Source organism: Apaloderma vittatum, unplaced genomic scaffold, assembly GCF_000703405.1.
Source record: "Apaloderma vittatum isolate BGI_N311 unplaced genomic scaffold, ASM70340v1 scaffold2913, whole genome shotgun sequence".
In the NCBI taxonomy this organism is placed as follows: Eukaryota; Metazoa; Chordata; class Aves; order Trogoniformes; family Trogonidae; genus Apaloderma; species Apaloderma vittatum.
The window spans coordinates 2,017-28,851 of NW_009707326.1; the positions used below are offsets into that span (position 1 = coordinate 2,017).

Below are 26,835 nucleotides of genomic sequence, written 5' to 3' on the forward strand. Positions count from 1 at the left end.
TAGTTATCCAGAGTTTTTCTCTTTGGAAAATGCTGCTTTAACATCCTCAGTTAGAAGGATGTAGATTACTTTTCTTCTAAAAGCATGAAAATTTACATATGTTAGATTTATTCCTCTCTCACCCCTCTTAAAACAACTTTCACTTTGTTTCAGTTAGGAAGAAGGCTAACAGAAACTGAAGATAGTTGTGCCCAAGCCCTTCCTTTGCCATCACTTTTGGATTCTTTTTGCCTCAATGCAACCAGATTTGACTGAGAATCAGACTGGTCAGTGGCTGTTGCATTTGCATGGATTTTTGAAAAAATGAATGAGGCAGAAGAAGAGGGCCTGAAGAAATAAATCCTTAGGAGGGAAAAAAGCAAAACATTGTCCTTTCCGGTGCTTGAGGGAAGCCACCTCTGTCCTATGGATATGTCCAGTCCTCTTTGACTAGTAGACTGAACCACTGCCTTGTGACAAACTATGCCATGGACTTGCGTTTTGTGCAGGGGTAGTATTGATATGGAAATAAAAAAACATCATGTGGATTTCCAGTACTTGTAGTTCATATCCTCAAAGGAATTAAGTGGGGAAAGGATGAACCGAGGAGTCTGAGTATTGTTGTTCAGAACTAAACAAATTCTACTTAACATACGAGCTGGAACAAGGATGTTATATGTGTTGCTGCTGAATACAAGGGAAAGGATTTTCCTTACTGTAAAATACTAATTGACAAGTGGATTTTATTCTCAGTTCTGTAATTTTTTCTTGTTTTAGGTCCTGTTTAATATGATTGTAGAAGTGCCTCGTTGGACAAATGCAAAAATGGAGGTAATTGAGAAAAATGCCCTGATTATATAGGTATTTATGAAAGTAATGAAAGTGCAGTGGCTTCCAATAGTCAGAGTTTACTTGGTGTGGATTGCTCCTGAAAATTTGAGTTGCAAATGCAAAAATATTTGTGATGCAAAAGTAATTCTTGGGGACTTCACTGACTGAAAGTATACTGTTCATGAAACAATGGATCTCACTAGGCTGTGTCCTGTCTTCCTTCTTTATTAATTTTAGGGAAGTTTCATGGATGCTTTTAAGGAAGTTTGTGTTGAGCTGTTTGGATTTGAACTATTTTGATTATTAAAAATAACACCAAAGAACTTGCCCAGCCCGTTATTTCAGAATTCTGTTTTGTGCTTTTCCTGATGCTGGAAAATCATTTGCACTGTGCTTAGCACCACAGCTTTATTCTGCAAGTAGAGTTACCTTGGATATTTACCTTGTATTTTAAGATGATGATTTATTGTGGAAGCTGAGTTCTCTTTTGCCGTTTCCCTTTGACAGAACTATTTTAACTCTATATAAAGCTCTGTGTTGCAGCTCTGCCTTGCTTTCTGCCCCCTTCTCTTGGCACATTATGTCAAGGGTAGAAATGGTAGAAGAGCCCTGAAATGCCCCAATTTCTGCCCAAAAGATAATCTTTATGATTCTTTATGAACCTTACGAATTTTGTATTAGGTTCAGAAATCAGCAGGTTTAGACCTTTTTGGCTTAATAGAGGAGACCAGGTGTGGTTCTCTGTAACTTTTAATATACTTGAAATTTCCTGCAATAATTTTTAAGGCAGTTGTCTTGCCTTGCCATTGTGTCCTGGCAGATCTTCAGTCCGGACATTGTTAAATTGCTAATACCAGGTCTTGTCTGCGCCTCTGTTCTGAGATTGCCTCACATGGAATGCTTCCCACTGTAGTATCACTAGTGCTCGTTAGTGCGTTGTATTTCTGCTGTCCTTCTCTTGGTTTTACTGAAGGTGCTTTTTGTGAGACTTTCCTCTGCTGTTGTCAGTTACGCCTCTTTGTTCCTATTTACATCAAGACAAAGCATTGCTGAAAGTCCCAGGTGGCACATTCAGGGACTTAGGTAGAATCAAGTATGAAACCAGAAATACGCAAACCTCGATCTCAGCTCTTAGGGAGGGTTAACTTGTGGAATAAGTACCTGCTATTGACAGTTTGGTGTGGTTCAAAAAGGTGTGATCCCTTTGGGGTGGTTTCGCTGTTGGTGCTTTTAGGTGAATTACAAGGATGTTGCAAAATGAGTACACACTAAGGGCTGTGTGCTTGCACATGCAAGCTCTGTGCCACCTGTGCTGGTGTAACCACTCGAGCCTGTTACAAACGCGATGCTCTTTGGATGAGGATTTTTAAGCAAAAGCCAAACTAACATGGATTTGATTGTGATGTGGAGTGTCAGAAGGACGGTTACAGTGAATTAGCTGTGTGGTTGGTAACTCTGTGGAAGAGTCCAAAGAAGATTGCTTCTTTGGGAGTAAGGAAGCTGCCTTCTAATGCTACCTTAACTTATTCCAAATCTGTCTTAAGTTTAGCGTTTGGTGACTATGCAAAACTTGTGCTTACTAAAAAGCGTTTGTCTGTGGAGAGGTGATGGAGAGAAGGGGTATATGCAATAGGAGAGTGATGAACAGAATAAGAAGATGAAACATTTTCCCTGGTGTCAGGAGAACTTGTGCCACCATTTGCACGTCTGTTGAATTTGTACTATAAAGTGCAAGAGCTTCTGAGTTAGATTCTTTTCCGTATTTATGTTTGACCGTGACAGTCTCCTTATAAATTTATGACTTTCTTGTCTAGATTCGTTTTTTTCTTGTATACTTCACAACGTTATTTAAAACCTTAATGAACTGCTTTTTGAACATGACCCTTGAGATTTAGAATGAGGCCATCGCAATTTTAATACTTCTCAGACCGCAAACGTGTGCTCCCAGATGGATCGTCCTAACTAGTTGGATGCAGAATGAAATGCTTTCTATTTTACCATTCTCTTTGTCTCTGTCTCTTTTTTACGATCTCCTTAGATTGCCACCGAGGAGCCGTTGAATCCCATTAAACAAGATACGAAGAAAGGCAAGCTCAGATATGTGGCAAATATCTTTCCTCACAAGGGTTATATATGGAATTATGGTGCCCTCCCACAGGTAACATTTTTGTCATAATGGTGAAAATTTTCTGTCTTCTGTGTAAATTGCATTGTAAATCCTGATTACTGCCTGAATGCAAATCAGTTGCGAGAGGGAGGTTTCTCTTTGATACATTTATATATTAGGATTTTTTTTTTTATGTTGAGCTTTATTGTTTCCATAAATTTTGGTTGCAATTTGGGTGTGGGTGCAAACACAGGCTGTGTTTCTGGAAGGCATTAAATGATTAAGAAATCTTGAATATTTAGTCTGTGTTTCTATACTGTGACAGAATTCAACTGTCATGGTCTACCATTCAAGAATATTTTGTAAAGTAGCCCTTTTCTGCTTAAACAAGACTCGTTTAAAAAAAAGAACCCCAACAACCTAATCTAGGATTTTCAAGTATTGCAGCACAAATTTTAATTGGGATTTCTTAATATCTTCAACAAAGAGGAACTTAAAAGCTGGGTTTGGTTTTTTTTAGATTAAACCTCAACTGCCTTAATTAACTTTTCTCTGAAACTGTGAGACTTCACTTGTCACGATGCATTCAAAACACTGAGCCTTGAAAAGACCCAGAAACACAGCCTGTGTTTACACCCACACCCAAATTGTGACCAAATGACTGAAATTTGGAGCATAACAAAAAGTTTTTAAACTTTTTCATTTCTGTGAGTAACCCATTAAATAAGTATTGAAGAACACGATGGAGCTAGAAGAGAGTAATTTCTTTTCTTTACACTTAACTGCATAAGCAATGAAGGTTTTCTCCTGAAAACCACTTATGTATTTGCTTCCTGAAAAGGAGATACCAGGCAGGTGTCAAAGTATAGCAGTGAAGCTCTTATTCAGTCAGCACTACCAATAGACAAAGCTTCCAAGCAGGTGTAGTTGGGAACCATCTATTCCATTATGGTTCTGAAATGCATGTGTGCCTTAGTACAAAACCAAAATTAAATGTGAATGTTTTCTTGCAAACTGTGTTATTTTGGACCAATGACACTTTCCCCAGGAGAAACGTTTGGCTCCACTTGTCACCTTGTGAGTCAGAGAGGGCTGGGGATAATTGTCAGTTTTATTTTCTGTAGTAACTTTAAAATACCAGATGGATCATTACACCTCCCATTGCTGAAGTCTAAATGATACTCCAGATTCCTACTAGCAGCTGTAACAAACAAAATCCAATTCGATGTCTCTGTTATCACAAGAGAACTTTTAATTGGGATCAGCAGTTGCCAGTAATTCAACCCTAGTATATGGCTTAAAGATGTGTATTTGTGGCTGCTCTTTTATGCTGTGGAGCAGAAGAGGAAAAAAAATGACAGGACTGTCACTGTTGCAGGAGTTGCTGTACTGTCCAGAGAACAGTATCATTTCTAGAGAGCTTTCCTTCCTCGTGGAAGGTGGCAGAAGTGGGGCTGTGCAGGAGAACAGTAGTGGTGAAATGCAGCCTTAAATAAAAAGTATCTCAGAAGAGCATTGGAAAAATAAGTTTTAAGTTGAAATTCTCTCTTGACTCCAATTCAGCATTTTCTTGATAATGATTCTGCTATCTAAACACCCAAACACTTGCTTTTCACTGCCTTTTAGTATCAGTCAAGTTCTCAAGAACAAGTTTGAGGTGGAGATTTGACATCGGACAGCCAGAGCTAACAGTATAGCTGCTTTGAAAAAAATTTTTCTAACTTCTTTGCAACAAAACTTCATTGGGCTCAAAATTCTTACCAGGAAAACTCAACTTGAGAATGAGCTACTCATTACTAGCCAGTAAGAGACAAACCAAGTATTGGTCTAGTAATTAAGTTAATATAACTTGGTTGTGATTTCTTGCTTGTACAAAGCTCAGAGCAGGGATTTTAACTTTCCTCCTGGAGAAGCTTCTTTGGTCTTAAGCTCTTGGCTGTTCTTGGAAACGTATACATCTCAGAGTACTCAGAAATATTTCATAGCTAAACGTGAAAGCTTTAAAAAGCTAATTGTGTGTTGACAGATCCATACCTAGGAGCTTGGTTAGCTCAAATCCTAGATGCCTAGATGTTTTTGAAAGCAACCTAAGTTAGTGCCATAGTATTTAAAGAGTGTAAGAAGAATGTAACTGTATGATGACCTAGTTTAATCCCACAACCACCAGTAACCAGAAAAATACATATTCAGGGTCCTTAGTCACTGCAATGATGCCTTAATCACTGCAATTTGATAAAGGGTGTCTGAGTCAGGGTTGCAGTTAATCCTTATGATGTCCTCAAATAATCCTCATGTTGTTTGTCCTGAGATGAGGATGAATTACTTGGTGCCAGTCTATTGGCTGTTTGTTTGTTTTTTCTTTTCCCATTGAGCAACCCTGTTCTCAGAAAGCTAGTACTTTCAGTGGTGTTTTTATTATTCTCAGTAATTTCATAGTTAGGGAAACTGTAATTGCAGATCAGCTGGTAACTTAAATTCTCTTTCTTTTGACAGACCTGGGAAGATCCAAACCATAAAGATAACATTACAGGATGTTGTGGAGATAATGATCCTATTGACGTTTGTGAAATAGGTTCAAAGGTTTGTCTTTATTAGGATTAATTTTATTAATTTAGTAAGTTGGTAACAACTTTTGGAAGAGCAGGGCAGATGTAAAACAGAGAAAGTTGATAATAGTCTCAGGGGATGACAAAAATATGAATAGAGGATCTGAGGAGGGAATAGGTAAAGAAGTGATGAATTTTTAAAAAGGAGAAGAACAGTAGGACTTGGTGAAGTCTGGGTACTCACTAAAAGGGAAAAGAAGAGCACGACCCTGAAGTTCTGTGGCTGGACAGTGAGTTTTGCGTGAAGGAGGAGGGGGTTAAGATTTTTTGGGAAGGAAGAAGATTTCATTTTTCACCTGTTAGCAGTACTGGAGCTAGGAATAAGTTTCTGAAAGATGAAGAAGTATTGCAGCGTTGTGCATATAAATTAGTCAGACCCGCAAAAGATGAAGATTTGAGTTTTATCATGGGTTCGAACAGGAGATCCCTGTTCTCTGGGGGAGAAGACAGGAACCTGTTGCAGTGTCGCGAAGTTATGAGATGCAAAGTGGACTGATGAAAATAGGTGCAGCAGAAATCATTAGTAGGTATATGGAAAAGGTTTATCCCACTAAAAGAAAACTCTGTATATCTGGCGACAGCAAAGAATGGAGCAGTCCTCTGTGGTATCAAAAATGGGATTATGAAATAGATGAGTTTGGAAGAGGGATCTCTCATAGTTTAGGTAAGGGGAAGTTTAATTGATGACCTTAGCAAAAGGTGACCTTATTTGAGGAAAGGAACCTAAAGCTGAATTTCAAGGGATGCAGAAAGTTATAAAAGGAATGTTGCCCGGTAGGGAGAAGAATCCAAGAAAATGCAAAGAAAAATTGTGCTGATATTTCTGTGGAAGGCCTGTGTGTTTATGTGTGTATAGCAGTCTAGTGGAAGGAACAACAAGAGATAGATTAAGACCAGGAGTTGAGAGAGTAGAGAGGCAGGAAGCAGTTAAAAGATTTTTGAATATGAGATACTTTTGACTTGCATTTTGAGGTGAAGATCAAGAAGCTGTTTGAAGGGGGGAGTTGGGTAAAAGAGAAGGAAAAACTTCCTAGCTTGTTTTGTACTTGAATAAATGCCAACTGGAGAATGGAGGGTTAAAGAGTTGCAATGGTGGCGGAAAGGCTAGTAATGTTAAACAGGTATGGGAGTTACAGATCTATCTTGCAATTCTGTTAGCTGCTGGTCAAAAATGCAGTAAAAGTATTTTGTCTGTAAGGTAAATGAGAAATTCTATGTAGTGTTTTCCAAATCTATGTGAGATTATGTTCCATTTCAGATTCGTTCTTCTGGTGAGATTGTCCAGGTGAAGGTCTTGGGTGTTTTAGGTCTTGTTGATGAAGGAGAGACAGATTGGAAAATAATTGCTATCAGTGCAGATGACCCAGAAGCTCAGAAAATCCATGGCAAGTATTTTTATTCTTTATTAATGCAAGTTATGTTAGCAACATGCACGGTAGAATGGTACCTGAGTTTAGGCCACCTGAGAAGAGGCAAACAGCAGAGAAGCAAGACTGTGTTTGTTTGTTTGTGTTTAAATCGGGTCCTTCCTTCAAGGAGAGGATATGTGCTTTCATGCTATGCTTTTGAAAAGGTTCACTTGGATTTTCAAGAGGGCCTGCCATGCAGAAAATCTTTTGACTTCTGAAACATGATTGCCTCAGAGTGACCTCTTAAAATGACAGGCTTATCTCCTGTGTAATAGTGCATATTTACCTACTCAGATTATGTAGCATGCTGCTATTTTACTTGTTGAAAGTGTTTGTTCCATTTATATTTGCAGGCATTGTGTTGCATTCTGAATAGGGCTGTATGTTTCCAGTGTTTTGTCACTTAAACTGAGTTACTTCCAGGGTTTGTTGCCTAATAAGAATGATTAGGTTTCACCTTTGTAGTGTTTTGACCCTAGCTGGAGGCCAGGTACCTCCAGGGGTTCACAGATCCTTCCAGGAACCTACTCCACCATGGGCTTCCCATGGAGTCACAGCCTCCTCTGGGCATCTGTCTGCTTCCTTATGGGGTCTTTCATGGGCCACAGGTGGACATCTACACCCCCATCACCTCCATGGGCTGCAGGGGGACAGCCTGCCTCACCAGGGTCTTTACCATGACTCAGGGGAATCTCTGCTCTGGTGCCTGGAGCACATCCTCTCTCTCCCTCTTCAGTGACTTTGTTGTCTGCAGAGTTGTTTCACATATTCTGACTTCTCTCTCTCTCTGAGCGCAGTAGTTTTTTATTTTACCCCTCACTTCTTAAATATATTATCACAGAGCCATTACTGTCATCATTGATAGACTCAGCCTTGGCCAGCGGCGTGTCTGTCTTTCGAGCCGACTGGCACTGGCTATATCAGACCCAGGGGAAGCTTCTGGTATAGGCCCCCTGCCCCCCAATAAAACCCCTCCACGTGTCTGGCCACACAAACCCAGTACAACCTTTTAGCTTGAAAATCTGCAAAGTAAACTGCTAAGTAGCTCACCTTAGTCTTGATGATGACTAGCTGAACAGGGCAAAACATCCTGTCCAGGCTTCTCCTTGTGACCATGCTTCTGGTATGCAAATGGAATTCAAGTACTAAAGTGTGTCTGTGTGAATAGCATGTGAGGTGTGATTCTGCTTGCAGACTGTTGGATAGGAAGATAATACAGATGTGTTAGAACAGCAGGGAGTTAGGTTTTTACTGTACAAATAAAGTGCAGGTTTTCTCTGGAGGTTCATTTCCACAAATGCAATTTTTTTGGGGGGGAATCATGAGAATTAAAGTGGGGTTTGTCTAAAAGTTAGTGATCGTTATGAGACCAAAAACATCTGTACAGACAGCCTGCTTTTGGGTCGTAGGGAGCACGGAGACACAGAGTGGCCTCCCTGTAGGAATAGGGCTATCCAGTAGGTTTTTAAGGAATTGTGTTTCTTGGCCATTGAGGCTTTTTCCTGGTTTCTGAATGTAAAGTGAGCGTATAACTGGACTAGCCCTTCATTCTCAGTTTTCTTGCAGGTTGCTTTCACATGGAGAATACTTGGCTTGTGGGGAAAGAAGGGGAGAAGAGGAAGTGAGGAAAAAGAAACTCTTGGGTTAACGCTGATTAAAATCAGTGGGCAAACGAGTTACTACATAGTGTTTATGATACTTATTACTACTTTGTCAGAGTTTAAGAAGTTCAGCTTAAGGAAGTAATAGTTTACTGTTTGTGGTAGTATCAATTTAAACCTCTCCAATGTGTGGTGAAATGCAATATAAGCGTCAGTAGTTAAAAACCCAAGTAATTAGGACTTTATTTCTATACACTTTTCTATTTAATTCTTACCTTTATTTTCTTTATAATTCCTGAGAGAGTTTAATCAGAAAAAGGGGTGAGAGTATTTAAAGAGTCAACTAAGTAGAGGTGAAACTGAGACACTTTATACCACTGGGTGAAGTAGCTGTATTTGAAGTCCCTCTGTTTTGTTTTTTCAGGTAATAACTGATGTGTGTCAGCTGTGCTACAGCTTTAGTTTATTGGAAGGGGAATAAGAGTTCTAGTCATCTCTTTTCTAAAAAAAAAAGAAGAGAAGGAAAAGAAGAAAAATGGGCAAACCATTGCCTGTAGTTGATTGCTGTGTGCATCCTTTCTTGTCAGAGAATAGGTGCAAAACTTCAAGAAAACTGTCCTTCCGAGGTTCACAGAAGTGCAGAGAAATACTTATCCAGTTTAATTTGATTTCCCTTTGGGATTGGAGTTGGCAGTCCAGGATTTATGGAAGAAAAGAAAAAGAGGGGGAAGAAGAACAGCCCCCATGTACTTTCACAAAACATGACTAGCTTGCAGAGTTTAACAGCAATCCTTCTTCAGTCTGAAAACAAGCAAATCTGTTGGAGTAGGCAGTAGAATATGTCTCTTTGTACTTGCTTTCCCCCCTTCCCAAAGATGGTAATTATTTCAGCGTAAAGGAATAGCAGCTACAGATAAAAGGGATATGTCCCTCAGTAATTGGTGTGCTGCTGTGTTATGGTGGGGGCCTCCTAGGGGAAGATGAGGCTTAAGTGTTGACTTCTAAGTCTGTCCAGTCATTTTTGTATCTTTTGCTAAATATTTCAAATTGGACTGAGAATCATCACATTTACTTTCAGCTCAGTATGTGCACAGCCCCCAGTGAACATTTGGAAAAGATAATTCCAAGACACCAGAGTGGTGATCACATGCAGACCCCATCCTGAGCCCGTGCAGTGCTTAACTCCTCTTGCTGCTTTAAGCACACCCCAGGTACTCTGTATGTTCTCCTTCTGGAATTGTGATCGTTCTCCTAAGTGCAATTGTTTTTTTTTCTGAGACTTCACAGAACTTAAAACTGAGCAGTCCCAACTTCTGAGCAGTTGTAATTGTTTATTCATAGCACTCCACTGTACTGTATCCTGCAGGCATTTATTGATAAATATTGGTTTAAATTGGAATCCCTGCCTAGAACTCACTTTCACACAGAGCAATGAGAAACTGTAGTTTGTAGTGACAATACCGAGGAATGGCAAGCAATGCTTAGCACTGATTCAAGCAGGAACTGTGTCACTGGTGGGAACAGAAGGGGCTTAGTATCTTTTTGGACTGATTTTGAAAGGTAATCTGTTTGAAAATGTAGCCCTTAATACTGGTGGGGGTAGGCTCAGTCTCACTCCAAATACAAGTAGATGCAGGTATCTGTATGAGACAGTTTCTTTCAGACTAAAACTGGACATCTTCCAATTTGTCTCTGTCAGTAAGATCTGTCTTTGTCACTACCTGAAAACCACTACCTTGTCTTTCTTACTCAGGCAGTTACTAGGCAGATAGATGGCCTTTAGCAGAGCAGCAGAGTCTGCTGGTTAGTTCAGACCAACCAAGTCTGGGAAAGGGCCTAAAAGCTCCCTGCACACTGAACCCCTGAATCTTGGTGGTGTAATGGGTCTAGTTACTTTTTTGTTACTGTTGTTGCATTTTGGTGGTTTGAGGGGTTTTTTTTGGTGTGGTGGTTTTTGATTTTTTTTTTTTTTTATAAGATACTAGCCATGAGAAGCAAATTCTTGGGACTGGAAAGGTTGCTTGTCTGCTTATATCGTAATTTGAATTGAATTTAATATGTGGGAATTCACCTACATATCTGATGTGCTTTTCAAGGTCAGACTAGGAAAGGACGAGTGATATGTTTTGTGCTGAAGTTTGGTCTAAATAGATATGGCATCTTCAGATGGGACGAGAGGTTCTGAAAATCACTGGCGGCTGAGACAGAAAGCGCGAGAAGCAGCTTATGGAAGTCTTGCTTGCAAAAGGTCATCTTACTTTCCCTGAGCAAGCTGGACAAATTATGTGTGCTGGATGGCATTTGGAGGTGATTTACTGGCCTGGAATCTTAGCAGCCATTTTTTAGTATTGCTCACTTGGAAAGATGCCAGGATATATTCAGCAGCAGTTGGTGATGGCTCCTGGCTTTGTTGCACTACCATTTGCTGGCACTGTGCTGTAGTTAACTGTGTTATGTTGCCATGCTTCATATGCAACTCAAGATTGGCTTTTTGAACTAAGTGATCAAACCCTAAATGGCAAAAACAAAGCGTACCACATACTTTGTACCATACATTGTTATAGACACTTGCATTTGAATGTATTTATTTGCAGAGAAGCATCAGGGGCCCTGAAAACCTTTATTGTGGATTTGTGTAAGCATTCAATATAAAGAAATTAATTATGTGTACTGAGGCTCCTCTCCTACCCCCTCGCACCATGCTGCACAAAATACACCAAATGCCTTTATATGGAATGTAGCTGCTGCTTCCTGTAAATGTTTATAAGATGTTATTAAAAACATATGTCCTCTCTTCCCACAGACCTTGTTTAGAAAGCTTGCTGCAAGCATGTTGTTTTAGCTTTGCTTGCAAGAAGCAGCATCTGTTGTACTAAAAATGGTAGTTTTGTACAAACGTTTTTGTTGCTCTCTTCTGTAAAGCCAGATAGAATTGGGATCTCCATTTGCATTGGCTGACTCCCCTGATGGAGAGCTAGCAGCAGTTGTCTTGCCAGCCTCTAGAGATTTTCCTTATTGAGACTAAAGTGCCCAGAAAATTGGGACTTGGGGTTGTATGTGAGCAGTATAAAGAAATTGCCGTCTAGAGCCCAGTGGGTACGTGCTGATGGTGTCCCTGCAGGAGCCTGACCTTTCTGCTCTGGTGCTCTAAGCAGGGCTTGCTTGCTGAGATGAAACCGCATTAGCCCAGGCATGTGCTTGCTACTCCCATACCTGCTCAGCACCTTTTGACGTCAGTGTGACTACGTAGCTCTAAGGGAAGGTTAGCAGTCAGGGTCAGAAAAAAGTGTCTTAATAGTTTCTGCTGCGGAAAAGACACCCAAGCTGGGGTTCTTGGTTTTTGGTTTTTGTTTTTTTTTTTAAATTGTAATATGCAGCTAGTGTCTGTAGATATTAGTGCAGTAATTCACTGTACTGCTTATCGTGATCTTTTATCTTTTTGCTTGCTCTTCTGTTTTTTGAGTACGTTTTTCTCCCTTCTCCCCCTGATATCTCAGAGACACTGTTTGGCTTTCAACATTGAGGACAGGCTGTCTTTTAAGCTTTTCTGTGGCACCTTTTAATGAACTGAAGAGGTAGCTGTTGAGTGATGCGAGAGCTGCTGTTTTCCTTATCTTTTGTGCCATGTGCTGACTCCACAGCAACAGGATCTTTTTCGGGTTTTTGTGTTGTACTGTTGCACTTCTTCCTGCCACATGCCACCAACTCCTTTTATAATACAGATGTTTTGGTGTTTGCTTTTTTCCTTAAACTATTTTAAGCTTCATTAGGTGCCTGGTAGATGTCCTTTGTAATAGAGAATAATGAAGTGAAATATGGAGATGAAGGAGAATAACTTGAAGGGAACCAAGGAAATAAAAATTACTGTTTTCCTGCTTAAGTTCTCAAAACACAGATTATACAGCAGCTGGTACTTTAGGGGCCATGTAATGCTGTAGCCTGATTCTGTGTGGTCACTTAACTTAGGCAAGTTATTTTCCAGTACAGAGAGTGTAAAATTCAGTGAAGTGTTTCTATCCATGAAGGTGGTCATCCCTATATCAAGGAGGTAATGAAAGCATGTCCCAAAACCTATTTTAATATTTTGAGTCCTTTAAAGAAATATAAACAAAGCCTATAAATAAGGAACAACAGATGGGGAAGGGCCCAAGTGTTAGTGGACAGTGAAGCACTTTTGATGACCAGTTTTTATGGGAATAGGAGGCAAATAACCAAGTAGGAAGAACAGAAAAGCAAAGTTAAGAGAGAAGTTTACTGAAACAGGAACCAGAAGAAAAGGAGCAGCAGTGTTAAAAAGTATGCTTGAATTTATGTAGTGTCTAGAGATGGAGATCTGGAGTTCATCCACTGCTGGGAGCTAAGGAAATTGCTGCAGCAGCCTGGTGTGCTTTGCAGACTTGAAGAGATACTCTCTGTTCAACAAGTCTCTTCAACATTCTGAGCTCAAACCTCCCAAGAGGAGGAGATGACAAGGGCTCAGGACGGGAGGAAGGATGTTCCCTTGCTTGGAGAGAATGAGGTGATACACTGGAGCTCTGAAACCAATTTGAATTGGAGCTGCAGTTTTCTTAGTGCTCAAATGAAGCATCCTGCCTCCAACCAAGACCCTCTTTTCTAAATCATTCCTTCTTGGTTGGTCTCACCCACCCACTCCAGCAAAAAGCTTCCTGTGCTCTTAAACACATATTCCTACTAGAAGACCTGCCTCTAGCACAGCCTTATGTGCCCTTGTTTTTTTCTGGGATTCTGCCAATAAAACTCTCTAATTTTCTACAGGCGGATGGCCAGCAGCCAAGTTCAAAATGTGTTTTACTCTTGAGTCCATAAACACGTAGCCCTGTTAAGTGTGTGCAGAAGCAAAACTTTACATGGAGTTCTTCAAAGTTTTGTGTTTTATTCTTTTTAGTAGTGTGATTCAGTGGAATTTGGGAGTGGCATCTATCAGATGCGTATGAACACACAGTGTATCTCCTCACAGTTCAGTCCACGTGCCATCTCTCTTGGTGGTCTACAGTGAATTGAATGGTCTGTAGCACAAGACTTTTTCTCTTCTCTTCTCTGTTCTCAGAAATACTTGAAGAATGTTTTTGTTCAGGTTCACAGACTAGATTGTAAAAAGATGTTTAGGCATATAAGGATGGAAGGCACAGACAAGATGTCAATGCTGTAGACTAAGCAACTCTGAAAATCTATCTTATAGATGTTATAGAGTTGGATAGAAAGAATAGTATCCATCAGGAACCACTGCCAACCAGGAGATATCAGTGGGTGAGGTGTATCTCTGGCAGAAGAGAATGAAGTAGCCAAGCAAGATGGAGAGAGAGCGAGAGGGAGTCAGGAGAAATGAGCAAGTGATGTGCAAACACTAGAGAAGGAGAATAACATCCCCAGAAGGTGGTCTGGGCAGAGTGAGGTTATGAAATAGCTGAAAGACTGCGTGCAAAGCACAACAATAAAAAGTCAGCTCCTATTTTCGTTAGAAGTGACGGTAGCAGGCAAATAGATGGAGAGAAAAGGATTACACCAGGTACAAAAAACGCTTGGTGTCTGGAAAGGACAAAATCCTTTATAGTATCAGAATAAATTAAAATTGTATTGAAGACTTTTCCAGGTAAATATATTACCAGAGTTCATTTGCCAAGGGTCTGGTAGGACCACCTCTTTGCAAGTGACGGGAGTGATGGTAGCTTCACAGGACAACCCAGTAAAATTTGATACGCACAGCAGAAGTAAGTGTTCAAGATCATGACCTGCATCTTTGCTGTAGCAGTATAGCCCTCAAGCAGAATTACTATGTGACTATTTAGTCTCTCTGTACCCGCTGTGGCCTTGTTGGTCTCTGCCTCCCAAGGGTGCCCCGCAAATGGGATGCGTTCCTCTTTGTGTCCCATTCAACTTTGGACAGTAGGGTTATAGAGGTAAAGGTAGAGTTGGCTTATTGCCGTGCGTCTGCAGGTGTCGTGGGGGTTATCAGTAGAGTTAGTGTGTAGTGCTCCTGGCACATATCTGTTTTTTATTATCTAATGGACTGAACTGGGGAGTGCAGCGAGCAAGAGGATGTCTTCCATATACCTTTGAGAAGTCAAGCCTGTATTTTGTTTTGAGGTGCTTGTTTAAAAGTACATGTGTTGAAATTGTTTCCACTAGCTATTCTTTCATTATCAAAAAATGCCTGTAGTCCCTACAGTTGCTGGGGAAAGTATTGCAAAAAGTACCTACTGAAATGAAAGCCTATAAATCCAGAATTTTCTTCCTCTCCTTTCACAAGTATGGTCTTTTTATTCGTTGTCCCTTTGGGTCTTGATTAATGATGGGCGGGAGATAACTGATTTACGTGTTTAGTGTGACTGTGAAATCATTAGCTGCCCATAGTTGGTATCTTATGTAATAAAATGAGGTTCCCCAATGACTTTGAAACTGCTCAGTGAAATCTAATTGCTTGCAGATCCTCTACGAGACTTTAAAAAATGAATTTTACAAAAACTGTGAGTAAAAATGACCAGTCCTTTTTTTCGTCTTTCTTTTTTTTTTCTTTTTAACCTACAGATATTGATGATGTCAAGAAACACAAACCAGGTTACCTTGAGGCTACGATTGACTGGTTCCGATTATATAAAATTCCTGATGGTAAACTGGAAAACCGGTTCGCTTTTAATGGGGAGTTTAAAGACAAGGTGAAGATAATGCACAATTAAAGATGCATGATTTTGTCATGTGGCCTTTTTAATACATGCTAGAATTTGTACAGGAGAAGATTTAACAAAAAGAATTTTTATATGATGGATCTTTGAATACAATTTATTAGGCCTGGAATACATAATGCTTGCCATCTTCCATTTTATTCCGGGAAAATGCCTCGGATATTGAAGAAAGTCTGCAAAAAGCATTCAGTCCTAATGCTGGTGGAACTGACATGTGCATCTGTTTGTATGTGTTTTTCAAAGCATTTTTGTTCTCCCAGCCAGAGGAAGGAACAGGTGATCTTTTCAGGTGTTTTCAGTCCTGATTGATAAATTTTCCTGAAATTTTTTTTAAATTTAAATTGGGCAATGGGTTGCAGGTTTTTTTGGTTTTGGTATTTGCCAAGGTCTACCTTTTCCTGCTAATGCTGCACAGAAACATCTGAACCGTGTTTGGCTTGAAGACTGAAAAAATATTTTTCCCATTTTTAGAAAATGTGAATGGCATTTTGAACTATTTACAGTAATAAATAGTGTTTGAAAGGAGAGTAGACCTAGGAATAGAGTTCATTGAAGAAAATTCCTGGTTTTTTTCCGGTGCTTGAGAGTAGGAGGATGGACCTCAGAATAGACCTCACTGAAGAAAATACCTGGATTTTTCCAGACAAAATTGGGTGTGCTTTGAGTAAAAGTGCTTTGCAAAATATGTAGTATTGCACGTTCCCTGTAAACTAATTTTGGCAAAGAATCACAGGTTCCTGATGAGTGGTGGCCATGTGTCAGCTAGTTCAGCCTTGCCGTGTGCTATCGAAGTTATAAAATGCCTTCTAACCAGCACAGGCAACTTTACATGTTTTGTCTGATTAAAGGGATGCCCTGAGTCCTCTCTGCACTAAAACTGTCTTTTAAATCAATCACATGTCGAGTTGTAAAGCCTGATAACCTAAGCTCTTCTCCCAGGAACTGCTCTTGGAGATCTTCCAACTGATCTTGGAGATCTTGGAGCTCTCTTGCTCTGTAGCGACAGTTTAGGGGTCGATCCATGTCAGGCCATTGGAGCTCAGGCTTGAGGCACTAAATGCCTTGAGATAGCTGGTTTGGAGCACTTGAGTGATTCTCAAGCATTTCTAGAGACCCAGGGTGCAGCGGCGGCTGTGCTCCAGCAGCTCCGGTGAAGTTCGCAATGTTCTGCTGGTGTTTTGCCAAGTTGTTCCTTGTTAGGAAATGTGAATTTCTGCTGGAAGCTTTTTGCAAACCAGTCTAGATATCATCCTGTGGACACTGAGGGCTTCCTTTACTTTTGGGGTTTTTTTAAGCCATTTTTGTTCCTGCTGCACCTTCAGTATTACCTTTGTTTTAAAAAAACTGTTGAGCAGCTGACGTGTTACGTTGCTGCAAATGCTTTAGTATATAATTGTGCAATTAGTGAAGTAAATACAAATTTTGCCGCTAGTGGGAAAACTTTAACTCTGACCCTGATGTACACGTGCAGCAGAGGAGTCATGGCTCACACAATTTCTTCCATTTAGTACCTGGTACAGTTTTCTACAGCTGTAGGTGTCTGCTTAGCATCTAGTGCTGATTTAATTTTTTCATGCAGCCTTCCTGTTTTCTGGCTGTGGACTGGAGGAAGTCCTGAATGTGTTGCCAGTGTATTTGACTGATAGTGAAGTTTGTTTCGTTTCATAAAAAGGGTGTTATATTTTCCAGAAATTTAATGAGGACTCAAAGGAGGGCCCTTAAAATAACACATGAAACAGTATGTTTTAATAAGCTAGTTCTGTGGCTTTTTTTCTTTTTAAAACCATTTTAATTCATGAAACTTTTCCTTGATGTAAACTAGGATTTTGCTGTTGAAATTATTAAATCCACCCATGAATACTGGAAAGCTTTGCTTCATAAAAAAGCTGATGGAGGTGCTATTAAGTGGTAAGTATCCAGTCATGTCTTTTCATCTTTGTATTGTGCTAGTACTGGTGGTATTCAACGCGTGGCAACTGTGCATGAACTGCTTAGATCTTTTTATTTTGAGATGACAGCCATAGTCATGATTTTGATTGATAATTAGTTGATAATAGACTGTGAATGACTAATTGCACCTTGTATGATGATGATTAACTGATAAATGGTTCCAAAAATATATTGATTATATAAAAGTGACAGAGTGACATACTTCAACTTTTGAGAAGTGACCCTGGAATGTTTGTTTGGGATCGTTTTGGGAGAATATAGGTATCCCGTGAAAATCCCCTTGTTTATTTCATCCTTCAGTGCTGCATTGCTGTGTGGCAAAATTCTTTTGCAGCTTAGGATTCTGTGTTTTTTCAGTTGTTCTCTGGAGTGAGAGAACCAGATTATTTTCTTTACTAGCCTTTGGCCTGATCTAAATTAAAATAGACTTTACTAAGCTCTCTGGACTGTTTTGTATTGGCAGTTCTGGTGCCAGAGGCCCTGAAGAGCAGGAAGATATCTTTGCCTGGTACTTCCCAAATGCTGTAGATTGCCGTTAGCTAAACCAGAGGGCAAAGGCTATGGAGGAAGCTGTGCTCAGATGGTCACTGTTGTCTTCTAATTTACTGGGAAAATGTGACTTTCTCAGAGCTAAGTGAACACCTTAACTGGACAGGCTTATAGTTCCACTTCAGCATGATAAGAATGCTGTAGGATAATACTCAAATTTTGGTCTTGTTCATTTTGGAGGCAAACATGAGCCTCATTTGGACTCAGAGAGAACTGATAGATGAGAAGCTGGACATGAGCCAGCAGCAATGTGTGCTCGCAGCCCAGAATACCGGTCGCACCCTGGGCTGTATCAAAAGGAGCTTGGGCAGCAGATTGAGGGTGGTGATTCTGCCGCTCTGGTGAGATCCCACCTGGAGTACTGTGTCCAGTTCTGGAGCCCTCAACACCAGAAGGACACGGACCTGTTGGAGTGGGTCCAGAGGAGGGCCACAAAAATGATCAAAGTGCTGGAGCACCTCTCCTGTGAAGACAGGCTGAGAGAGCTGGGGTTGTTTGGCCTGGAGAAAAGAAGGCTCCAGGGAGACTTTATGGTGGCCTTTCAAAACTTACAGGGGCCTACAGGAAAGCTGGGGAGGTACTAGTTTACAAGGATGTGTAGCGACAGGATGAGGGACAAGGGTCTTAAACTAGAGCAGGGTAGATTAGCTATCAGGAAGTTCTTCACCATGAGGGTGATGAAACACTGGAACAGGTTGCTCAGTGAAGTAGTGGGTGTGCTATCCCTGGAAATATTCAGGATCAGGCTGGACAGGGCTCTGAGCAACCTGATCAAGTTGAAGATGTCCCTGCTTGCTGCTGAGGGAGGTTCGACTCGATGACCTTTAAAGGTTCTTTCCAACCCAACACGTTCTATGATTCTATGATAGGGAAAAGTTTCTGCAACGTATTTTGTCCCAGAGTTTGTCAGCTCTCTGGAAGCAGTACAAGTATGTGCTGCTTTATGTAGTTGCTGAATGTTGATGTGTTTTTTCCTTCTTGTTGAATAATGCAGGCAGGTTACTGCAAACCAAGGGTAGCCTGCTATGGAATCTGGCCATCCTTCGAGGGACGAGAGGTGGGGGGATATTCTTACCGTCTGTGCTAGCCAGCCAGGTGCTCTTCAGCTCCTTCAGGAAGTGCTGGTTTATTTTCACTGACGTTCTGGGTGGATTTATTTTTTAAACTGTGGTCTTCTGAACTGTACCCAAGTTAGATGCCACAAGCACTGAGTGTGAATGCTGCTTACATTATTATAGAACATGTAACCTATAAAGACCCTCAAACCCAAAGAAACAAAGAACAGCTATCCACAGCCCTGTTCGCTTCCAGCATTACTGCTTGCTTCATGTTTTTGACTTATTTCTTGCAGATATATATTTGTGAGCTCTGTATGTGAAGGTGGTTTTGTCAGGTTTTTTTTCCATAGATTTGTGGGGTTTTTTTCCATAGGTACACTTGTGTGTGTCTCTTTTCCACTGACTGATAAAACATGTTTTTAATTTTATTTTCAGCACAAATGTTCTGGTGAGTGGCAGCCCATTTTGTTGCAGTGAGGAGGACGCCCGATCAATTGTGCATTCGGTAAGGATAATATTTACCTTTTTTTTCTCCACCCTTTTTAAAAAAGTGATTAATAGGAAAAGAAGATTTGAAGCTCCAAAACTGAAATAAAGTAGCTAAACTGAAATGGTCCTCAAACAAAAATTTAAGGCATAAAGTAAAAGGAAGAGCACAAAGGTTGTGGGGGAAGCATAAGCATTAGAAAATAAACCTTTCATTGCAGTGGTGCGATTGTGCTTTCTGGCAGGTTCATTATTGTTCTGGTGGGTTTTTTTGTTTTGTTTTGTTTTTTTCTCTCAGCAGTGCTGTTTCTTCTGATCCTGAATAGCAAGACGGGCTGCTGTTTGTATCTAGCCTGCTGTCTTCTCTGTCTCCCCTGTTGCCATGAGTTACCACCCAGTGTTAGAACTCATTGACTGTAGTCCCTAATCACTAAAGGGATCCTTTGTTTGTCTACTTGCATAATTAAATGCATTGCTGTCAGAGAAGGGGATGCTTTTTTTGAATGTTTCTTAAGGAATGCTTGTCATATTCTGAAAACTAACGTTAAATTAAAGCATGCAGGTTTCCTGTTCAGGCAAGAAGAATGTCCTGCAGGTCTGATGTTTTCATATGCAAATCCTAGTGGAGGAGAATTTCTTCCATTTTAAAATCTTCTAGTTTGTATGCCAGAAATTAAGCAAAGTTTCCAGAAATTGATGAAAATGAGGAAAAGTACCTCCAAGTATTATTATTATTTTTTCTTTTCCTCTAACATACACTGTGATTGAGCCTGTGCTCATGACCACATAATCATGGCAGGCATTTTGCACTTGTGTGTGGCTGCTTGGGCAGCCAGTGTTCTGCCCCAGTAGTCACAGTAATTATGCAAGTTCAGGTGCCACAGGAGATGCCATCCCCTGTCTGTGCAGTTAACATTCCAACTGCATTTCTAGAAAGAATGTGTTGTCCTGGCTGGTTTTTTGTCACAAGCAACCAAGACTGTTGGTTGCAGAGAAGAGTTGGGTTTTTGAAGTGTCAGACCTAACTGCTTATCCTATTCAAGTCTCTTGTTTTCAGCACTTCTTAAAAAGTACCTTTATGGTTGCATTTGTGAATATTATTTAATGGAACTGTAAGTTTTGAATGAAAGAAAAACTCACTTTGGAATTCACATTTTTTTTAGAGATGTCAGTCATAGCTATAAGCAAATATTTGACCTCCTCTATACTTTCAAATTTTCAATAACTTTAGTTAGTGTTTAAATGCAACTACAATTTCAATTTCAAACGTATTTGGGTGATGACAAACCTGCAAAAGAATATTTCCTTTTGTGTTCTGTGCTGTTTGTACTTTGAAGCATATAGGATAAATAATTATCTGCTTAAATCAGCAATATCCATTATTTTCTGTCTTTGTAACAAAACAATTTTTTCTTCTGTTTTTTGGGGGGCAGGTTACCAAAACATTTCATAAAATAGATACTTTGTATCAAACTTTAATACTTTTTAATGAGTGCTGGTCTTTGTATCAAATATTGTCACTTCTTGGCTTTTTTGTGCATTAAGTAGTACTGTTTTTGTGAAGTTGTCATGATGTTGTCCTTTCCATCACTCTGTTTCAGTTCAAGTATTTTAACTGTGCCTTTGTAGGACACTGTTTCTTGGTACTTTTCGGACAGGGAGAGGTTGCAATACTCTTAAGTACTGTTCATACTTTATGCAATTTTCAATCTATGGTAACTAAAAAAAACCCCAAATGTGCTTGAAATATGAGTGCTGGACAGTCAAGCTCTAAATATAAGCAAGGAAACTGGCTTGCACATTTTAAGCAGGTATCTTTTTGTCTAGTACACTACACTGCCCGCTTTGGTTGTCAGGCATTCATTTCTTTCAAACTGAATGTACGTGAGTGCTGGCTGCAGAATTTTAATGGCTTTGGTAATTTTAAGTGAAAGCTGTCTGTGTCCCTCTGCATTTTTGTGTGTGTGTTTTGTTGTTCAAAAAAGCAGGTACATTTTCTTCTAATTGATGTCCATCTGTTAACTTTAGAATAAAAACAGAGGAAAGCTGAGGCAAGTACAGTGAGAAAAAGATTTCAGCTACTGCAAAATTTCTGAGCTACTTGTGCAATGAGAGCTGATTCCCTAAAATTCTATTTCCTGGGTCAGACTCCAATTACAGAATATTTGAGTGAGTGATAATTACCTTAAATCAGGTATATTGAGTTCTCAAAAAAACCAAAAACAACTCCAAAAAAACCCCAAAAGGCAACACTCGATATTGTTAGGAAGCAATTTTTATGTTGAGCAAGAGAACTATAACTAAGAACCAAATGGAAAACAAAGAAATGCTTGCCAAATGCTTACCAAATTGTTCAGTAATCAAATATTAATACAGATTTTGATTGGGTGGTTCCTAAGATAGTCCAGTTGATTTCAGTAGAATTTATCATGCTGTTATTTCACATTTCATTATTTTACAGACATGGGACTAGACTGGCTTGTCTCTGCTGGGGAATTTCCACTCCACTGAGTTAGTTTCTAGGTGGTGAGCATGTGTGCTCTCTTCTGTTTTGGTGGCCAGCTGGGAATGATTCTGCAGCTGGTGGAGCTGCCGTGTCCAGTCAGTCCCAAAGAGATGGAAGGATGATCTGTCCATATGGGAACACATACACCGTACATTGGAACCAGCCAGAATTACAGGAGCTCTGCAGCTATAAAACCCAACTGAGGTTTAATACTAGGCGGTAAAAAATTTCTGGTGTTCTCTAGTCTTTGGGAATTGTTTCATCTCTTTCCCAGCTCCAGTGTTAGTATATGTTGAAAACTAAACCCAGGAGGAATAAAGCTTTGTAGCTGAATGTGTTAGTGCTAAGATGGACTGTTTGTTTCAGGCTTTTAAGTGTTGCCATCTGTAAAACTGACCAGGACAGCCAAACCTTTGTTTAACATTAATCCTGAGAACTACTTGCTCACTTGCTCTCTGAAGAAGCTGCTGAGGACTTTGCAAGTTGGAAAATCTCCAAGACTTTTTATATGTAGTTAATAGAGCAGTGTTTCTCAGATTTCGCACATAATTCTTCCCTTATAATACTGGAAAGTGAAGTAGGAAAGCTTTGCTAGATGAGCTCTGTCTTGATAAAATGAAGAACAATGCCTTACAGGGGGGAATATTTGACTTTTCCTGACAATTTACAAAATCTCCAACAAAATCTGAATCTGCGTACTTACGTGTTTCGAATAATTCGGATCTAAGCAGGAAAGTTTGTTAAGTGCCTTTCTCCCTACATGTTTTCTGTGAGGACATTTCCAGTATTTTCTGTTCAGTGGCCAGTTGTGGAAAAAAAAGATTCGTGGGATGTTTTACTCTGGGTTTTTTGGTTGGTTGGTTGTTCTGTTTGGGGTTGTTTTTTTTTGGTTGATTTTAAAATGATTTGTTTGGGTTTTGGGTTTGTTTATTTTTAAACACAGTGTTCCAAACAAAGGCACTGTGTAGTGAAGAAATTTCTGGTTTAGTGGGATGAGTTTTTGATCTATTCCTGGTGGGAAGGTGCTGAGTCCTTATCTCCGATTCCCTGAGCAGTTACCTCAGAAGTGACGGGCACCTGCTTATATATGGTGACCACTGGTTCTCACTGCCTTATGAGTTAAAGCTTTGATTTTACTGGAAAGAGAGGGGATGGTCTGGTGTTCATACCTGGAAGGTGCTTTCTGTAGAGTACAAGAGCTCTGGATCCCCATAGGTAAGAAATCAGGAAAGGATGGTAAGAGACTGACATGAAGAGTTTAGACCTGGTCAGTTAGGATAGGATGAGGGGCAATGGTTTTAAGCTAGAAGAGGGTAGATTCAGACTAGATTTAAGGAAGAAATTTTATAAAATAAGGAGGATGAAACACCGTAACAGGTTGCCAGGAGAGGTTGTGGATGCCACATCCCTGGAAACATTCCGGGTCAGGTTGGACAGGGCTCTGAACAACCTGGTCTAGTTGCAGATGTCCCTGCTCACCCCTCGGGGGTTGAACTAGATGAGCTTTAAAGGCACCTTCCAACCTCAACTATTCTGTGATTCTAAGACCTGCATTACATTTGTCACACGGGCACATCCTTTCAGACCAATCACATAACCCTTCCCTGTGCAGGTAATTACCCCAGGTAAAACAGGAAAAGAGAATACGCATTTTTTCTTCGCTCTGCACAGACTTTGACCTGCTCAGGGGCAGGCCGGCTCGCAAGAGAATTTCACACCAGTGCAGCTCAGTGCGAGCGCCACGCTGTGCTAAGTCTGGCTGCGCGGCTTTTGAGTTAGTTTGTGCGCCCTGCACGATACTGCTGAGTTTTCGTTAATGTCTTCATGTGTCATTAAGTAGTGGCAGGAAGTTCCACCTGTTGGTGTGGAAGATGTGGGTGGTCACCGTGCAGCTTTATTCTTCTGAAGCTTCAAACAGCTGTAAACCCTTCCTTTGAGGTTGTTTCTTTTTCTGCATGGTTCACTGAAGTGATTACTCTTGGGATTATCTGCTTGGGTAGACGTAGTTAGGGTGGGCTGGTGTCATGGCAAAGGCCAATACTCACATGTTTTTCGCACTTGATTTGTGTGCGCAAGTGAGTGTGGCAGGATTCCTTGTGTCGAGATGCTCTCTGCTGCTTTCCCATCAGTTGTGTCGCTTGGAAAACTTTACTGTTTGTGAGGAGCTGATGGAAGGGCGGGGGGGAATTGTTGCTGTACAAGTAACTAGCTTGCTCTTTGTGAGGAAAGTTGCTTCCAGCTCATCTTAAAACTGGCTTTAATTTTGTCCTTTAAGTAGTAGGACAAGATGTGCTGTGTAATACTGTGATTGAATAGTGGCGTGTCCAATTTTGAAATGGACCTGGGCTTACAGACCTACATTTTAAAATTATTTGTTGCTTTCTACAGGACTTAATCCTACTCCATCAAAATGTGTTTAGAAGAGTTTAATTAGGCATTTATTTTAAAATATTTGTGTATGCGTAATATAAATTGTGTGTATGTATTCACATGCCTACCTTTATACCGAAACAAGTAGTAATCTAATGGGAAAGGCGTTTTTACTCTTCAGTATGTAAACAGCAAATCCTGTTATCCTCAAAGACTACAGTAGGAAAATGCCCTTTACATTAGGTAAGATGTTAATCTATTACTCATTATTAGTGTATTTGTTTTGTTGTTTATGAGCAACCAAGAAATTTGTACAGTAGTTACAGGAGAAGGGAAAAAAACAAAAAGGAAAGTCTGTAAGGTAGAACACTGTCCTGTGAGGGCAACAGAAAGCTCTATTTTCATTAGTATCTCTTGACTTCATCAGTAGAATAGCTTCGAGTTTGTGTACTACCTATGAAACTTTAACTAAACACTGATATATTGGATTTGTTTTTAGTGAGTTTTTTTTTTTTTTTTTTAAGGCACCGGTGCCTATGAGTGGAGATTCTGTTTCCCCAGAAGGTATGTTTTTTCCCAAATGCTATGCTGTATTTTTAGTTGCTTGCTTTAAAAATTGACATAAAAACTGTCGTGTTGACAAAAAAGTGGGATTTGTGCACATGAGAGTAGTTATATTCTGTCAGACTGTAGTGCCTGTCCACTGTTAAATAGAACACGGGCAGAAGTTCGTGGGTGGTTAGTGGGAGAAGATTACTTTTGAGTATGAATGAAAGAGTAGTCCACATAAAAAGATGAGAAGACTTAATTTTTCTGCCAGTAATCATGGAAGGCAAATGCATGACACTTTTCCTTTTTAAATTAGAAAGGTTGTTTTGCCTTAGTTGTCATTCCTCCTTGTTATGACTGTTTTTCATGTTGACAGAACATGTGTTTTTCATCAGGAAGGAAGGATACATCCTACGTTTTCACTTTTGTTAACTACTTTAAAAAAGAGGGTTTTCTACTGGCAGGAACTATAGAGAAAACATACGTGCTTTTTGCAATGTGAGGGAGTTACAGAAACACTAAGAGAAACTGAAGTCATGAGTCAAGTTCCAGACTGTTTGCAGAGTAACATCGGTGTAGTCCATGTCATGGGAAAGCAAGTTGCATTCCATTTGCCCTTACATGGTATGCCAATAAATAGCATTTATTTACTGAAGTATTACGTCTCAGACCTCCGACAGACAGCTGAACATAATCTGGCTGATCTTTGATGGTTTGTGGAGACAGTCACGTCAGTATTGTAACTTGTTGCAGGATTCTTTCAGCCAAATGGTTGAAGTGAACTGGTATTATTTGAAGGCCATGCTTTTCAGAGGCTGGGGATAGAGCTCACCCAGAACTACTGTTATGGGATGGGAGGTAGCTGAAAGGGCAGCACGTTGCTTTTTCAAGTGTTTGTGTCTGGCGAGTTGTACAGAACTAATGTCATTTGTGATGTGTGGTGTTTTTTTTTGTTTTAGTTGATTCCTGGCACTTTTTTCTCAAGTGATCAGCAAAGTGTTCTGAAGCTGCATCATCAAATCTTCGAGTCACCCCTTTTTTGAAGACAAGCAAAAGCACTAATTGTTGGGTTCCTGTTGAAACAACTTTTCAATCTGTGTAAACCTTCTCTCGTGTAAATAAACACTGACATTATAAAATGAATGTTTCCTTTCTATTTCTTCCTTTGTGCAGGGTGGAGCAGGGGGAAGAGGAGAGCTTGCTTGCTTGTTTGTTTCTGAATCTCAGAACTCCAGAATTGCTTTTATCCACTTGTGAAGTGTAGCATGAAATGAGATGGGAGATAAGGTGACTTCAACCTTGTTCTCCAGATTTTGGAATAATCCAGCCATCAGGTGCATAGAAGACTGTGTTTAGTTTGTGTGTGGGGCTTGTTTGACTATCCTGACTGTAATCCTTTTCAAGTAGACAATAATCTTTCTATAACAGGCTTATCAGTTTACCATGTCCTTTAATATGTGACTGTGCATTGTTTTCTGAGTTGTATTCACTTTTCTCACTTTTGTGCACAGTTGTCTTTGCCTGCTTTGTAGAGTTATGAGCAGAGTATATTTGCTTTAAAAATAAATATCTACAAAAACAAAATACAACTTCACTCCAAAGAGTAATTCAGCTAAGAAGGGCTGGTGCCATAACAATTGAATTAAGGATACGTGTGTGCTCTCTGTACTACATCCTGTTTTTGTAACTTGAGTGTTCCATCACACAGGAAGGACTTTCCTTACGGAAAGCTTCCGTCCACAATTATGTGTGCCTGAAGGCTTTTGATAGCTCCTCATTCAGTGAGACAAGATTAACAAAATGTATAAAATTCAAGTTTGTACTCTCATGGTAAAAGCATCTGCCATTTTTTCTACTGCAGGATTATATCTGGGCCATGTGTACCTATGGTTTACATTAAAAATAAAACCAAAAAAAGACAGCTGTTAAGTAGGAGGAGAGGAAATGGTAATATAGACAGACAGCTTTATCCAGCTTGTACTGAGAACAAAGGTGAGCATTGTCTGATTTGTTATGATGGCTGAAACAAAAGGTTGATATTGCTGACTCGTGGTGGAAATGGAAGAACTGAAGGAGCTGGGCAGTGGCTTGCCATCAAGGACTAATTTTTCCTTACAAAGAGTAAGTTATTAG

At 40.0% G+C, this 26,835-nt stretch overlaps 1 protein-coding gene across 1 annotated transcript; it reads left to right on the top strand.

Annotated features, from left to right (window-relative positions):
* Positions 1 to 637: 637 nt before the first annotated feature.
* LOC104271455 (inorganic pyrophosphatase 2, mitochondrial-like) lies at positions 638 to 25,845 on the top strand (the record flags this gene model as incomplete). The annotated part of the gene is made up of 10 exons (XM_009866130.1): positions 638 to 650; positions 757 to 810; positions 2,849 to 2,968; positions 5,411 to 5,497; positions 6,782 to 6,908; positions 15,080 to 15,207; positions 17,057 to 17,142; positions 19,227 to 19,296; positions 24,678 to 24,717; positions 25,662 to 25,845. Coding segments are annotated over 10 exons (754 nt in total), but the record flags the coding sequence as incomplete, so codon positions are not given.
* Between the last annotated feature and the right edge of the window lie 990 nt (positions 25,846 to 26,835).